Source organism: Zonotrichia leucophrys, chromosome 19 (genome assembly GCF_028769735.1).
Source record: "Zonotrichia leucophrys gambelii isolate GWCS_2022_RI chromosome 19, RI_Zleu_2.0, whole genome shotgun sequence".
Lineage (NCBI taxonomy): Eukaryota > Metazoa > Chordata > Aves > Passeriformes > Passerellidae > Zonotrichia > Zonotrichia leucophrys.
This window is the reverse complement of record NC_088188.1, coordinates 10,143,492-10,158,006: the sequence shown is the minus strand read 5'-3', so window position 1 is coordinate 10,158,006 and position 14,515 is coordinate 10,143,492. Positions and strand designations below refer to the sequence as shown.

The following is a 14,515-nucleotide window of genomic DNA, read 5'->3' as shown; positions in this document are numbered from 1 at the left end:
AAGCTGTGAGTTTCCATCTCAAGGTACCCAATTGCCAATTAATCCCAGTTAGCTGACATTTGCACACGCTTGTCTGGACACTTTTAAAGCCTTTGTTTCCCTGCATCTTGTTTGTGCAGTACACAGACTAACATGCACAAATATTTAGCTAAATTCAGTTTAATTAGCTATTAATCTTGAGAAACTCAGGTGTAGGCAAAGCTGAGTGTGGTGTAATCCCACAGGCTGGGGTTCAGCTGGATCAGGGCACCAGCCAGGGACTGTCCCAGCTTTTCCTGCACCAAAATTTAAGGCAGATTTCAAATAAACCTCAGACATCACCAATGAACAACACACATGGCTGTGGAGATCACCTATAAAATCAATTTACCACAACCATTCGTGAGAAGAAGACACCAATTCTGCTCAAAAATACTGAATAGCACAACCCAAAAGCCTTGGCACTCTGTGGGGGAGGACAAGAGTTTTTTATCTTCAAACAGCCCAAAACTGCATGTTAAATAAATATCCTGCATTTCTCCACTGCTTCCCACACAGAATTCCTGAACAAACCACAGACAGTAATGACAAACCAGAAAATACCTTCCTGGTACCTCTCACAGCCCAAATTCTGCACGTGCCCAAAACATCACTGAGTTCATGACTCAACACTCACAGAACAAGTGCAGAGCTCCAAAGCTGAGCCCTCTCCCTCCATGGCTCTTCCCTCTCTCAGCACTCCCAGAATGGCCCAGGAGCTGCTCATCCTCACTGAGCCCACCAAAGAGCTCTCTGGGGCATATTCCACAAAATTCAGAAAAAAGGATCTGATTCCTTCATTTCCTTCAGCTGAGAGAAGAGCATTCATTAATGTCAACAGGCTTTGGCTCAGCCCCAGAAAGAGCTGAACAGATTCTCCATGAGATCAGAGAGGAGAGCTGGAATTTGGGGACACCTGCACCCACATCCATTTCCATCCCATCCAGTCCTGCAGGAACTGACAGGGCTGATGCTTTTTGTATTCATAAAGTGTCCAGACTAACACAATTCAATTAAAATGAACTACCAGTTTTAAGTGGGCTAGATCTGATCACAATAATTTACACTCAGGCTTGAAACCCAGTTCTGCTGTCACACATTTGTGCAGGCTCCCAGTAAAATCTTCAAAGCAAGAATATATTTAAGTCCATGATCTTGCCTAGCACCAATTAATCCTGTAAGTGCTCTATGCCTCTGGAAACTGTGTAATCTGCCCGTGCCTCAGTTCCTCCCCCTCCCTGACACTCACCCTGCTCTGCATTAATGCATTAACATCTCCAGATGGAGGTGTGGATACACTGGAGCTCTGAGAGCCACCCAGGAATGGAGGGGAGAGCAGAATTACCAGGGAGTTTTGCTGCTGAGTCCTGCAGGATTCCCTAAAAGATTCCAAGCCTGTGTCAGTGAATCCCATCCCACCACAGAGCTGTTCCCACCCAGGTGTGCCCAGGTGAGGGGAGAGGGGAGGCCTTGCAGCACATCCCCTCTGCAGGGAAGGAACAGCTTCCCTGGCACCTGCAGCACACTGCATTTATCCAAAATTAGTCCCTGCTTAATCAGTGTCCTCAACATGGCTTACCTGGATGTGGTGGAGGATGTAAAGATAATATTTTAAAGACTGGGATTAAGAGAGCCCAACAAAAATCCTCATTAAAAAGACACTGAGAACACACTCGTACACTAACTGAGATAAACAGAATCTTTCCTTGTCTCTTAAATTCAAAATATCACAGAGCCAACGCAGAAGAAAATGAAGATACTCAGGGTGAAGCACTCAGACATAAAAGTCTAAATGTGCTGTTTGGTCCCAAACCACAGAATCTGTCATGGGGCAAGAACCCAAGCTGCTGTGCCAGGGCCCAGCTCAGGAATTATTCCAGATGGGAGCACAGCTCTTTCCCACTCACCACAAATCTCCACCCCAGAAACAGCCATTTCTGGGTCCCTCAAAGTTTTAGCAACAAAAATCCAATAACTTCATTTTCCAGAAGGCAACAAAGCCCTGTGGGGCTTTTTTTAGTTTTTTTTTAAATATGATTCACTTTATTCAGGTTTATTACTGATCACAAACCTTGGTGAAACTTCACCACAGTTCTCCAAAGTGTAAATAAGTTAATATTTGCTGTTGGGTCCTGCACTGAGCAAATCCATCCCCACACACACTGCATATCTACTTTTACCAAACCCACTATCTCCTCCATTTATTGAAATTATCTGCAGTTTATGCTGAGGAATAGAAATGTGAGATTCTGGTATTTTCTCTCAATCCACTGACAGATGGAGACAGAGCCAAAAAAACCCCAAAACCCCACAAAAATGCAGTGAGAACTCCTGAACTCTTGCAAAAGGAAAGCACAGCCACTTGTCCCTTTAAAATCCTGCAACTTCCATCAGTTTCTGGCAAAAAACTTCCTCACCTTGGTATCTGTACACTCTTAGCTCATCTCACCAACTATAAAGTGAAAATAACACAATCTGCCATCTAAAAGCTGCAATTCCCAGCTCTTTTTGAAAAGCATACAGTATTAATCACTGAAGTGCTCCCAGTTTAGTATTTTTAAGCAGAATTAGAAAGCAAAAGCTCCAGGCCTGTACTGAGAAGCTCAGGCCCTTTGAGGATGGAGAGATTTAATTCCTTAAAGCCCTTGTTACCTCCTTGTCCCTCAATTATTTGTGGGTTATTTTGTCACCCTATCAAGATTTAACACAACAAGCCCCAAACACTGGAACTGTTTAATTCCTGACACCCCACCAATGTTTATCCCACCTCTGCTTTGGCTCTGCCTTGCCCTTGAGGGGATTTTTGTGGCCAATTTCAGGAGCTGCCCTGCCAGGCTGGCAGCACAGTGAAATATGAGTGGCAGGCCTGCAATCTGTGCACAGAAACTTGCACCTTGCACTCCTTTCCTATGTAAATAACGCAGGGATCCTGCGGGAACATGCCAGGGATTGGAATTTTTAATTAATGGGTCTCTTTAATGTGCAAATCAGGAGCAGATTGCAAATTCTGACTCGCATTGATTATGAAAAACATTAATTGAACGTGCAAGACCCCAAACAGAGGCAACATCTCAAGCCCTGGACCAGACTGGGAGATGCAGAGCAGGGAATACAAATCTGTCCTGAGGAGCAGCCCAGCACCTTGGAATTGTGAGCTGGAGGGTTTCTGTGTGCAGGACATTAAACACTGGACATTTGTGCTGCTTTCAGGGCTCAGCCACTCTGATCTCAGCACTAAAAACCACCCAGACTTGGGTGCAAAGCAGGAATAAACATGAGCTCCATGCCCACAGCTTGGTCTCCCATTTGTATGTAAAAAGGGTGACTGAAAAAAAAAATCTGGGATTTAATTAAAGATTTTTAAAAAAGGAAATAAAAAGTAAGACAGCACAAACAAAGCAATGCTGTCTCTTTAAAGAGAAATTCATCCTATATAAATTATGGCCATAAACTTTTCCTGCAGTGCAGCCTAATTAATTCTTGTTCTATACACAAAGGGAAATGCTGGGTGACAAATGGGTGTGAAGCCTGAAAGCTGCCAGGTCTGCAAAACATTTTCTACTTCAATTTATAAGCAATTTTGCAGTAAATCATCTACCAGAACCTGAGATCTCAGGAATCTAAGGTTGTCCAAAGCATGTTGTAACATTCAAAGGGAAAAAAAAATCATAAAAGATTACAAAAATAATAAATTAAACATTTTAGGTATTGTAACCTCCGGTCTCAAAATCTGGAAAATGAGCATGACCTTGCCATTTTCACCCAGGTTTGGCTTTAAAACTGCAAATGGATGGAGAATTGCTGTCTGCTCTTTAACACAATTACACTCCAGCCCTTAGGGAATTCCAGCACCGCAACAGGGCTGTCCTGAGTAGGAGATACCCAAGAGGAAAACACACAAAGGACCATTTTCCAATTCAAAAGATTCAATCTGCCTTTGAGCACAGCGCAGAAATTTCATGAGAAATGGAAAGATTTGGGGAAAATGACTGGAAACACTCTTGTCCAGGAGCTCTGAGAGCACTGGGAGCCTCCTGACTTCAGCATCCTGCAGGGTCACCCAGAGTCTGGGATTTTGGCATCCAATCTTTTGTGCACCTGGAACACCAAATCATTCCCTCCTGCTCAATGAGGGTGATGAAAATATGTCAGATTTATTCTGTGGGCTTGGGCAGAAGTGCTGAGGCTGCCCTGAAAGGAGAGCATCATCCAGGCCATGATGAGCCCCAGTCCTGCCCAAGGCTGAAGTGCAGCAGCAGCAGTGCTGGAATGTTCCTAAATTCAGCATTTCCCATCTGTCAGCCTGAGATTTCCCCTGCTAACATTGCCCTGTCACTCCAGCTCTGTGCTCTGTGCTCACAGATGAGCCACAGAGCACAAACCCAAGCCAGGAGGAGCATCAGAGAACACATCCCTGCCCAGCTGATGAGGAGAAGGTCAGGAGGGCACCATCCAGCACCTCTGAGCAGTGCAGGCTCCCCCAGAGCCCTGCACAACTGAGGCCCCAGCCTCTGCAGCACTGGGGACATTACACTCCATGCTCCTGGCTGCATTTTGCTTATGGGAAATACCAAAATGTCAACCATTGTTTCTGTTAAAGGTCTTTAATGATATTGCATCTTAGACCTGTAATGAAACATGGAGCTGGGGCAGCTTGTAATGCATCTCATTAAGGACATTAATAACGTGTGTTCCACTGAAAGGTCAGCACAGCCTTGGTGGGAGTTTGCCTTTTTGTCCTTAATCACTTCACTTCAAGCAGCAGAGCCAACTTTGAGGCAGAAAGCAGCTCACCTGTAACTGCAGGTAAGCTGGCTGCCCTGACAGAGGAGCTCAGGCAGAACTTGCTGCAGGACCAAGGCTCAGGGCATGTCTGATCACCCACACATCTCCCTCCCCCTGCATTCACCTCTGGGCCAGGAAAAAGGTGTCCAAATATAAAAACTGAACAGACCCACACACACTGAAACCCAGTACCCTGCACCCACCCACTGCAGCATGTGATGATTTCATACTGGAGAATCTACCACAGATCTCATCAGAACAGCCTCAGGAATGAACAGATGGAGCAGCTCCGTGCTGGATTCATGTGCACAGCCCCTCCTTTGGGCTGCCCTGCTCCTGCTCTGGGCACACCCCAGCATTCACTGGCCCAGCACACACCTGGCACAGGGTGTCTCTGCACAAAGCACCAACTCTGCCCTGAACAGCAATGGGGAATTGTTTGTAAGGTCTGAGCAAAGGAGAAAGAATAAAAGGCTCTTACAGTTCTCCACAGCGTGGTCAAAGTCCTGTCCCCCCTCCTTCCTGAACCTGGGGTAGGTGTCTGGCTGGGGCAGCCTGTTGGCTGTCAGGAGCACCTTCTGCATCTTGATCCTCCCCTCCATCAGCTGATCCCACAGGGCTTCAAAGAGAAAGGAAAGAAAAGAATCAGTCAGCAGGACAAAGCACTTGTTCCTGTGAAGGGCCTGGCAGCTCAGGCCTCTCCTCCTGCCCAGGGCAGCCCTGGCAGGCACTGGAGCACAAAATGGGAGCCACAAATTGTCCCTGGACAAGGCAAATCCCAACTGCAGCTCTGTGACCCACAGACCAAACCCCCCCTTTGCTTTACTGCTTCAAAGGTTTGACAGTTTAACATCTCAGGCAGGAAGAAATGGCATTCTGGGAGTGACACTTTGGAAAGAATCAAAGTGATCACAGCAGGAGCAGTGCAGGGAGCTCCCAAACCCAGCAGTCCCATGAGGACATTCAGCACTGGCTCAGTTAAGCTCATGGATAAATACACTTCCCATCAGGAGCTGTTCCAGCAGCAGGGACACCAGAACATCTGGCAGAACATCTGCACACACAGGGGGCTGCTGCAGCTGCACCATGCTGAGGGGCCCAGGCTGCTCTCACACTGCAAACACACACAAACACACACAAACATGCACAAACCTAGCTGGTTCCTCACAGCTTTGCCCTTCTCCACCTCTTCAGACTCCTGTCCTCTGGAGAAGGTCAGCACTCCCCCATCATCTTCACTGTCTTTGGCTTCTTTTCCATCATCGTGGCTTTCACTCCCAAATTCCTCCTCTTCCTCCTCCTCGTTTCCATCTTCCATGTCAGCATCATCTTCATCCTCATCCTCATCCTCGTCTTCATCCTCCCCTCCGCTGCTCCCCACATCGTCCATGCCCTCTGTAAACTTCTCAAAGTCTGTGATGTTCTGGGAGCTGAACTTGGGTGCCTTGGCCTCTTCATCATCCTCTTCCTCATCCTCCAGGTCCTCCTCCTGCTCACTGCCAGCACTGCTGGGCTTCTCCCTGCCCTTAGTGCCAGCATTGTCCTCCTCTTCTGAGCCTTCACTGGCACTGTACCAGTCATCCAGGGCTTCTTCACCTGATAAATGAGAGAAAAATGTTATTTACTTGGCAGAAAAGCTCACCAGCACCAGCTCAAGTCTGGCTATTTGAGGTCCAGCTCAACTGTGGCTGTTCCCTGCCCTGTGACAGGTTTGCCACGCTCAGTCACGAGCTGACACCATGTTCTGCCAGCAAAAAGGGGAAAAAAAAAAAAAACAGATTTCTTACCAGATCCTTCTTCAGACAGAGCACCTCCCCAGAGCTCCTCCTGCAGAGCCTTCCGAGACGTGGCTTTCCCACTGTACCTCTGATCAGCCTCCAGGAGAGAGGCTGAGGCTCTCTTCCTGATATTGCCAACAGGCAAAATGTCATCCGTGCCCTCATCCTCAAATCTGTCAATCACTTTAGCAACTGTAGCTGTGGGGGGAGAAACAGGGAAGGGGTGTTTGAAACTGAGCTGAATTCCAGCCTGGAAGGAGCCCTGGGAAGCTCCTCAGGCTCTGTAACAACCAAAGAGCCTCCCCCCTGCACTGCACAGGGGAGCAGCAGCTTGGGAAAGTGCAGGAAAGGCACACAAATAATTCCCTGCAAGGGGGAGAGGCTCCTGCATGAAGCAGAACATGAACTAAGCCCATCCAAGCCCTCCCAGGGATGCAGGAGGGTCTCTGAGCCCTTTGTGACTCTGCAATGCCTTCACTCACTTCTTGCCTGCAGGTTAAAGAGGAAAACTCCAATTCAGATGCACTCTGGCCTCTTGCTATATACACAAACCACATAAACATTTCAGAAAAGCTCCACAGAGGAAATCATTTCACTGTGGTTGTTGCTCTCCTTCACCCCCATCTCCTGCAGGACACAGAGCAGGGCAGCCCAGAGAACACATCCCACCCTCTTCCCACTCACGGGCAAGGCACCCTGTGCCAAACTACAGGGGCAGCTCTGTGGCCAGTGAGCGACTCAGATCCCTGAGTGCTCCTAATGCGTGCTTGGAAATGTTAATGCCCCGCTTGGAGTGTTTGTGAGAGGCAGAGGGGGCAAAAAATCTGCTCATAACCAAAGCAACAAAGTGCAGACACTCCAGGCAGCAGAGGATGGCAAAATGCTGGGCAGGAGGGGCAGATCCTTCCAGCCACCTCCTGGGATCCTCTTGGATCCACCACGGGATCAGGTTCCCCCCAGAGCAGCTGGGGCTGCCCCTGGCAGTGTCCCAGGCCAGGCTGGGCAGGTTTGGAGCAGCCTGGGACAGCGGGTGGTGTCCCTGCCATGGCTGGGGTGGCACTGGGTGGGCTCTGTGGCTGTCCCAGGCCAGGCTGGGCAGGTTTGGAGCAGCCTGGGACAGCGGGAGGTGTCCCTACCATGGCTGGGGTGGCACTGGGTGGGCTCTGAGGCCCCAAACCCAACTAGTCTGGGATTCTGCGCAATCTGGGACAAAACTATGGTTACTAAAATGGGCAAACGCCTCTGCTGAGCACGGTGACTTCCCCAGTTATTAAAACGTTTCTTACAAGACGCTGCTGCTCTCACACAGACTGCAGCAAAGAACCAGGCCGGGCCTAGCACCGCCCCGACCCTGGGAGAGAACCCCGATCCCGGACACATCCCCGACCCCACAGGCGGATGGATGAGCCCCATGGTGGAGATAACTCCCAGACCCGAACAACCCCGACCCCCGAGACCGCCCCGGGCCGGGGGCACGGCGGGAGCCCGACCCTGCCCACGGCCCCGCGCCACGTGCGGCCGCTCCGGCAGCGCTCCGGCAGCGCCCGGGCCGCCCCTGCCGCCCCCTCCCGGCCCCGCCGGCCGCGGTGCCAACCCCCCTGCCCCGGTACTGCCGCACCTTCCTCCGCATCGTCCTCGGGGTCCCGCGGGGCGGGCCGGGGGTCCAGCAGCTCCTGCAGCTGCAGCGCCAAGGGCGCCGCCATCTTGGGGGAGAGCGGGGCGGGGCCGGGGCGGGGCCAGCGGCGGGGCGGGGCGGGGGGCGGGGCCTGCGTGAGGGGACGGGGCGGGGCCTGAGGGGCGCCCGCCGGGATCCGACCGGGAGTAAACCCGAGATCCAAACGGGAATAAACCCGGGATCCAAACGGGAATAAACCCGGGATCCAAACGGGAATAAACCCGAGATCCAAACGGGAATAAACCCGAGATCTAACCGGGAATGATCCCGGCATCCAACCAGGAATGAGCCCGGGATCCAGCCGGAGCCCCCCCGAGCCCCCCACCATTATCAGGGGATTTGCAGCCCGTGTGGGCAGCAGGGCTGTGGGAACTGGGGCTCCCGGTACCGGATCCCAAACCGGTGGCAAAGTGCCATTAATAACGCACAATATGACAACTATTGCTTTAAATCAACGTCGAACTTTCTCTGCCTCTCCAGCTGTGCAGAACTGAATTAATTCTTCTCCCGTCCTGTATTAGATATTCTGTGGCCTCTGCTGGAGTCCCTCTCACAGCAGCGAGGTCCTGGAGCTGCGTTCTCAGGCCAGGCCTTGCTCACAGATAGATCCTTACACCTGAGTTACACCTGAGTTACACCAGGCATGGGGAATTGGGGAATTTTAGCTCCTGGGGTCACACTGTGGCCGAGGAGCAGCAGCCAGGCGATGCAGACATCCCTGCAGAGAGCATTAGCAGGGACAGGTTCTCTGGGCTTGCCCTCTGCCAGCCTCTCCTGACCCCTTTCTGTGCTCCTGAGGTGGCCCCAAAACTCCGGGAATTGCCTGGAATTGGGGGGACTGGCAGGGATTTTGTTCCAGGGGAGCAGAGCCCCCACTCAGCCTCTGCAATCCGAGCTGCAGATGGAGCCCTGAGCTCCAGACCCCACAGTGAGCTCCAAATTTGGGCTTTCCACATCCACATTCAACTGCGAGGGCTCCAGCAGCCTGAGCGAGCTGATGCTCATCCCCTTCTTGTCCTCCCTGCCCCCGAGGTGCCCTTGGATGCCATAAAAACCATCAGGATGTGGTTGGTGCTGGAGGACAGGGCCGGGATGCAGCCGGATCCATCCCGCCGCACGGCTCATGCGGGCGCTTCTCCTACAGAGGGCAGAGGAATATCAGGAATTCCCATCGCCTCCGCCGGGCTCCCGCGGCCGGGAGAAACCTGGCAGGCACCGCGAGGGAGCGGCTGCAAAAACCCAAACATCGCCGTGCCCTTCCCAGCCCCGCTGGGACCCTCCCTGACACTGGTACCTTGATGGCAAAATAAAGCTGGATTTATAGAAAACCCAATGTTTACTGAAAACGCACGTTTTCACAGCAAACCGCCCTCACCAAGCTTTAAAATACCCAACAGCAAAAAATCCAACTCAGTTTTGAGTTGTATTTATTGTTGAGTTTGTATTTATTTTATCACTGCAGGATGGATGACTCTAATGCTCTGCATAATCGGTGGTGGGGGATACCCCTTCTCCAGCAATGAGACATTAAACACTGATTTTAATTTGTTTATTTATTTATTTCTTTACAAAGAAAAATTATTTATTTATTGGAAAAACCAGAAAACTTATAAACCAGGAGGCATGCACAGTGTATCTTCCTTGCCTTTGCTTCTAGGTTTTCCTTTTTTTGTACCCTTTGAGTTTGTTGGTATTTTGTTCCCAGATGCCGCCATAAACAAAGGGAGGAGCCTGGAGAAAGAAATCCGTGGAAAATTAAGTAGCAGGAGCAAGTGCTTACCTGTGCAGTTACTGCTGAGTAACCAACCACTCACACAACCAGAGAACTAGTGCCAAGACTCCCCTGCATAATTGCATTTTCAAACCTCTGCACTCTTGGAGTGAAAAAGGGATGTTCTCTACCCTCACAAATAATGAATTGCGCTGTTAATGAAGGGAGAGAGGCTTTTAGTGATGGTTAAATAAAACAGACCCAGCAGAATTAATAAAAAATACAAGTGAGTTGCATTAGTCCTTTGGAGTAAAAAATGAGCTCCTTGAAGTCCCAGCGTTTTTGATACCCAGGCCACCGAGATCAGGATTTCACCCACTGAGACTAATGGGACAATTGCTCCATATAAATCCCAAAGGCAGCAATGCATTCAAATCCACATCCCACAGCTGTGAGCCCAGGGGGCCTGGCAGAGCTGGCCTGTTCCTGCTCTGTGCCACATCCATCACTCACACCCGCAGAACAAACCTGTGCCCAGGTGTGGGGCACCCCTCACCCCCAGCTCTGTGCCACATCCATCACTCACACCCACAGAACAAACCTGTGCTCAGGTGTGGGGCACCCCTCACCACCGGGTCACCCCCAGCTCGCTGCCACAGCCACAGGACCTGTTAATTCACAATTTTTCAGGAGGAGATGCAGTCAGTGCAAAGCCACATCAAACGGCAGCTGCAGCCCGTGGAAGTCGGGGATTGTTAAAATATTTCACCCACAGAGTCGCCTTTGCCGCTGTTTATTCTCTCTCCTCTGCCTTTCACTTAGCAGGGTAATTAAATCAGACTCCAGGGCTGGGTTTTAATTTCTGGTTCACATGCCCTCCAACCATGCTGCCGTGCCTGGGACTCGGAATAGAGCAGGGGAATATTTGTACAAAATCTGTATCGATGCATTTTCATTTCAGACGCTCATGAAAGGCTTTTTATGCCTCGCGGTCGGTTCAGAGAAACCCTTGGCCTGTTTAGAAACTCCATCAACCTCACTGCCATCATCTCTTTGGCATTTTCCCTCTTAATTTTACTTTTTTATTCACGTGCCTGTTTGCTAGGATGGGAATAACCTGAACACAGAGCAGATAAACAAGGGAAGGTGGAAGAGGCTGGGCTGTAAGAACGGCTTCCAATTTCTCCCACTCAGCGTCTCTCGCTGCCGTGCCCGAGGAGCTTTTGGGAAATTGTCAGATGAGATGGGAGCTGTGGCAGGGAAGGGCTGTACATCCTCTCGTGGCTGTACAATTACAGGTTGTTAATGTGAATCCACCTTTCAGAGCCATTCCTTCACCAGAGCACAGGAATGGGCCGGGGTGGAGGCGTGGAGCCCCTCGGGCACTGCCATTCCAAGGAGCCCATTCCAAAGGCATTCCCTGGAGCCCGTTCCAACAACGGCATTCCCACAGATCCACGGGAATTACCCACCCCGGAGTGGCCTCTGCTGAATTTAATTGACTTACTTCATCAAGAGCAAAATTTGACCCATATACAGAGGGCCTCGTGCTGGCCAAAAATAGCCACGAGCTGGGGCTGATCCTGCCAACGCTTGGGCGAGCAAATGTCCTTCTCCAAACTGACCTTTATCGCTTCAGTCATGCTAGTTCAGTTAAAATTTCCTTTTTAAACCAGCAACACAAATTTATCCATGAAAAGGAGAGAAAAAAGAAGTGAAAAGAACTTGGGAGAAACAGAAAAGAACACAAGCAAACTCCATCCACTAAAACAAATTACATAAAATTTAGATTATGTACATAAAGAAACTCTTCTTATAAATATTTATTAGTATTTTTCTTCTGTGCTTTTATTTACTTGAGTACTTCTGCTATTCCTAACCCATCCTTCATTCAAAAAACACAATTGCTTTAAAGATTTTATCAACCCTTAATGGTTCCTACATTGAAAAATAGAAGGAACAGAGTGTGTCTGAAGAGATGCACAGCCCAAAGATCCTTACAGCAGATAAGAATTTTAAAGGCCACCCAAAGGCACTTTAAAAACTAGACAAAAACTGGTTTTAGAAGGAGCAAAATGTCTGATTTTCAAGCAAACCACCCTCTGTGTGCTCTCCGATGCGCACAGACAGGCACCAGGGCAGTGTGAGGCAGCCTCTCCACAGGCTTCACTCCCAGAAATCCCCCAGAGCCCCTGGAATCCCTCTCACCCGGCTCTGAGCAGCCAGGGGAGGATTTCCAGCCCAGGTTCTGCGCTGTGCCACAGTTGTCCCCCTGCCCAGGCACCCTGGACAGCCCAGCCGTGCCCTGCAGGCCTGGGCCGGGATTCCCTCCCAGCCACCAGGGATCCCAGCAGCCCGGTCAGATCCCTCAGGAGGGAGCTTGGGGTGAAACCAAACAGCAAAAATGGATTCTTAGATTTCCCAAACTGTGAGCAGTGCCCACATGGCACGGAGGCAGAGCTGTCCCCGGGTTTGGTGACATCCTGGAGCAGAAGCTGCAAGAGAGCCCAGGCCCAGCCGTGTCCCAGCAGGGTCACCAGGGGATGTTCCACAACAAAACCACGAGATGCCAACAGAAACAACAGCTGTGATCCCGTGTGCCAAGGGAACAGCCCTGCAGGGACACCCTGAGAACACCCCAAGAACACCCCACAGCCACGGTTCCACAGCCCCAGGGACATGGAGTGAGGGGTTTGGAGCCCACCTCACCACAAGGCCACATTTCCTCTCCAAGTCCTGTGTTACAATTCTGCATTTAATGAGTGAACCACTCTCACATCAAACTCTGCTTTCCAAGCATGAGCTCTGTAGCTAAACCACCACAAGTACTATCAACAAATAAACAAATCCCAGATTTATAATCAAAATATTTTAAAATAGACACACTAATTTCATTTATAACTTCATGGGTGTTTTGTTGGCATGAGGAATGTCGAGCACTCCATGCCATGGCAGAGACAAAGAAAGGATTTCCCAGAACCTGCTCCAGCATCACAATTCCTTGTTCCCAGCTCACCAGCACAGAAGGATTTGTATCAATTGTTTAAACTTAGTAGATGTGAATTTATCTGTTAGGGGTAGGAACAGAAACGGGGATTGCAAGTGCTTCAATTTCATATTGTAAGAACATGCAAAGCTTAAAAACAACACAGTTATTTAAGGTACAAATCCAGACTACAGCAAAAGGAACCGTTCCTGAGAGGACACTGCAATATCTGCCACTTCCCAGGATAGCAGGATAGCAAAAGTATGTCAGTACCCACTGACAGTTTAAAATTATATTTATTTATCAATTTGTATCCCGTACCCATCGCTCAGCACCTGGGTACAGACAGTAAAATATTACAAATAATTTATCTACAAATCATCATTTAAATACATCCTTCCTCCTGGGATACAGATCTTCCCAAACCCCCTTCCATCCCCAAACAAACAGATCCCAGCAGGGCCTGGGGAGGGAGGGAGTGGGCAGAGAGGAGCCTTGGTGGGACAGTGTGGGACATTTGGGCCAAAGCAGGGCTTTGGAAACTCACAGCATTTTACAGACTTTGATCACCCTGCAAATTCCCCTCCCGGAGAGCAGCCCCACACGGACAGTACTCACAGCAGTGCCTGGAGCCCTCTGGGGCTGGAGCAGCTCTCACAGGGGCTGGGCACGGATCTGCAGCTGGGCCCGGCATCCCCGGCCGTGCCAGGCAGGGCAGGGGCAGTGCCAGCTCTGCCCTCGGCTGGGACGCGGCCCCGAGGGCACCGCAGGCAGCAGGAGAGACCAAAGGAGAGCAGTTACTGCCCAAAGGGCACCTGGGGAGGCCCTGCACGGACACAGAGCCGGGCTCTGCACGGCACAGACAGTGCAGGACCCTGGGATGGCCCCAGGCCCTTCTCCCGTCCATCCATCCATCTGTCCGTCCATCCATCCATCCATCCACCCACCAGGGAACGCCGCCAGAGTCAATGGAAATGCTCTTGTAAACAAGGACTTACAAGAAGCCATCGTGACAATGCTTTCAAAAGGAGTTTGACGGTGCAATTGTTGCTGGATTAGGGGCTTCAGACGCACCGAGCTGGCTCTGAGGAGAGCAGAATTCCCATCTCCACGGGCTGGGGCTGGGCCTCGGCCATGGGAACGGCTCCTGGGCTCCCCCAAAGCCAGCACAGCCCCGAGGAAGCGATGGGAGCATCACAAAAACACAAACTCTCCTTTTTACAACCTAAACCGAGCCTTGTCACTGCCTGAATGAACACAGAATAAACTGTACAGGACCCAGAGAGAGAGAAAGAAAGAAAGGGAAGAACCCCTCAAAATTTCCTACAAAACAAACCTATTTGGCAAAGTCCGCATTTAAAATCATTGATTCAACAATAAAGCAGCAGCCCAGCCCAGCAGCACAAACAGCAATATTTATCTTTCCCAGATAAGTAGAAGTTTGGAATAAATAAATCACCCATTCCTCTGCTTATATAAATGCAAACCAGAGCAACAAAACATGGCGATAGCAAAAAAAGACAAACAAATGAGTTAGACACGGAGTCCAGGAGTTTAAGAAG

At 50.1% G+C, this 14,515-nt stretch overlaps 1 protein-coding gene across 1 annotated transcript in view; it reads right to left on the bottom strand.

The window, feature by feature from the left end:
- AATF (apoptosis antagonizing transcription factor) overlaps positions 1–8,297 on the bottom strand; it is a 37,962-nt gene extending 29,665 nt beyond the window's left edge. Inside the window, exons 1-4 of the mRNA XM_064729210.1 lie at positions 8,200–8,297; positions 6,591–6,779; positions 5,956–6,399; positions 5,285–5,422 (exon numbers count right to left, since the gene is read on the bottom strand). Coding sequence (XP_064585280.1) covers positions 5,285–5,422; positions 5,956–6,399; positions 6,591–6,779; positions 8,200–8,284 — 856 coding nt within the window. The 5' untranslated portion in view covers positions 8,285–8,297. The remainder of the gene's footprint in view (positions 1–5,284; positions 5,423–5,955; positions 6,400–6,590; positions 6,780–8,199) is intronic.
- Positions 8,298–14,515: the final 6,218 nt, after the last annotated feature.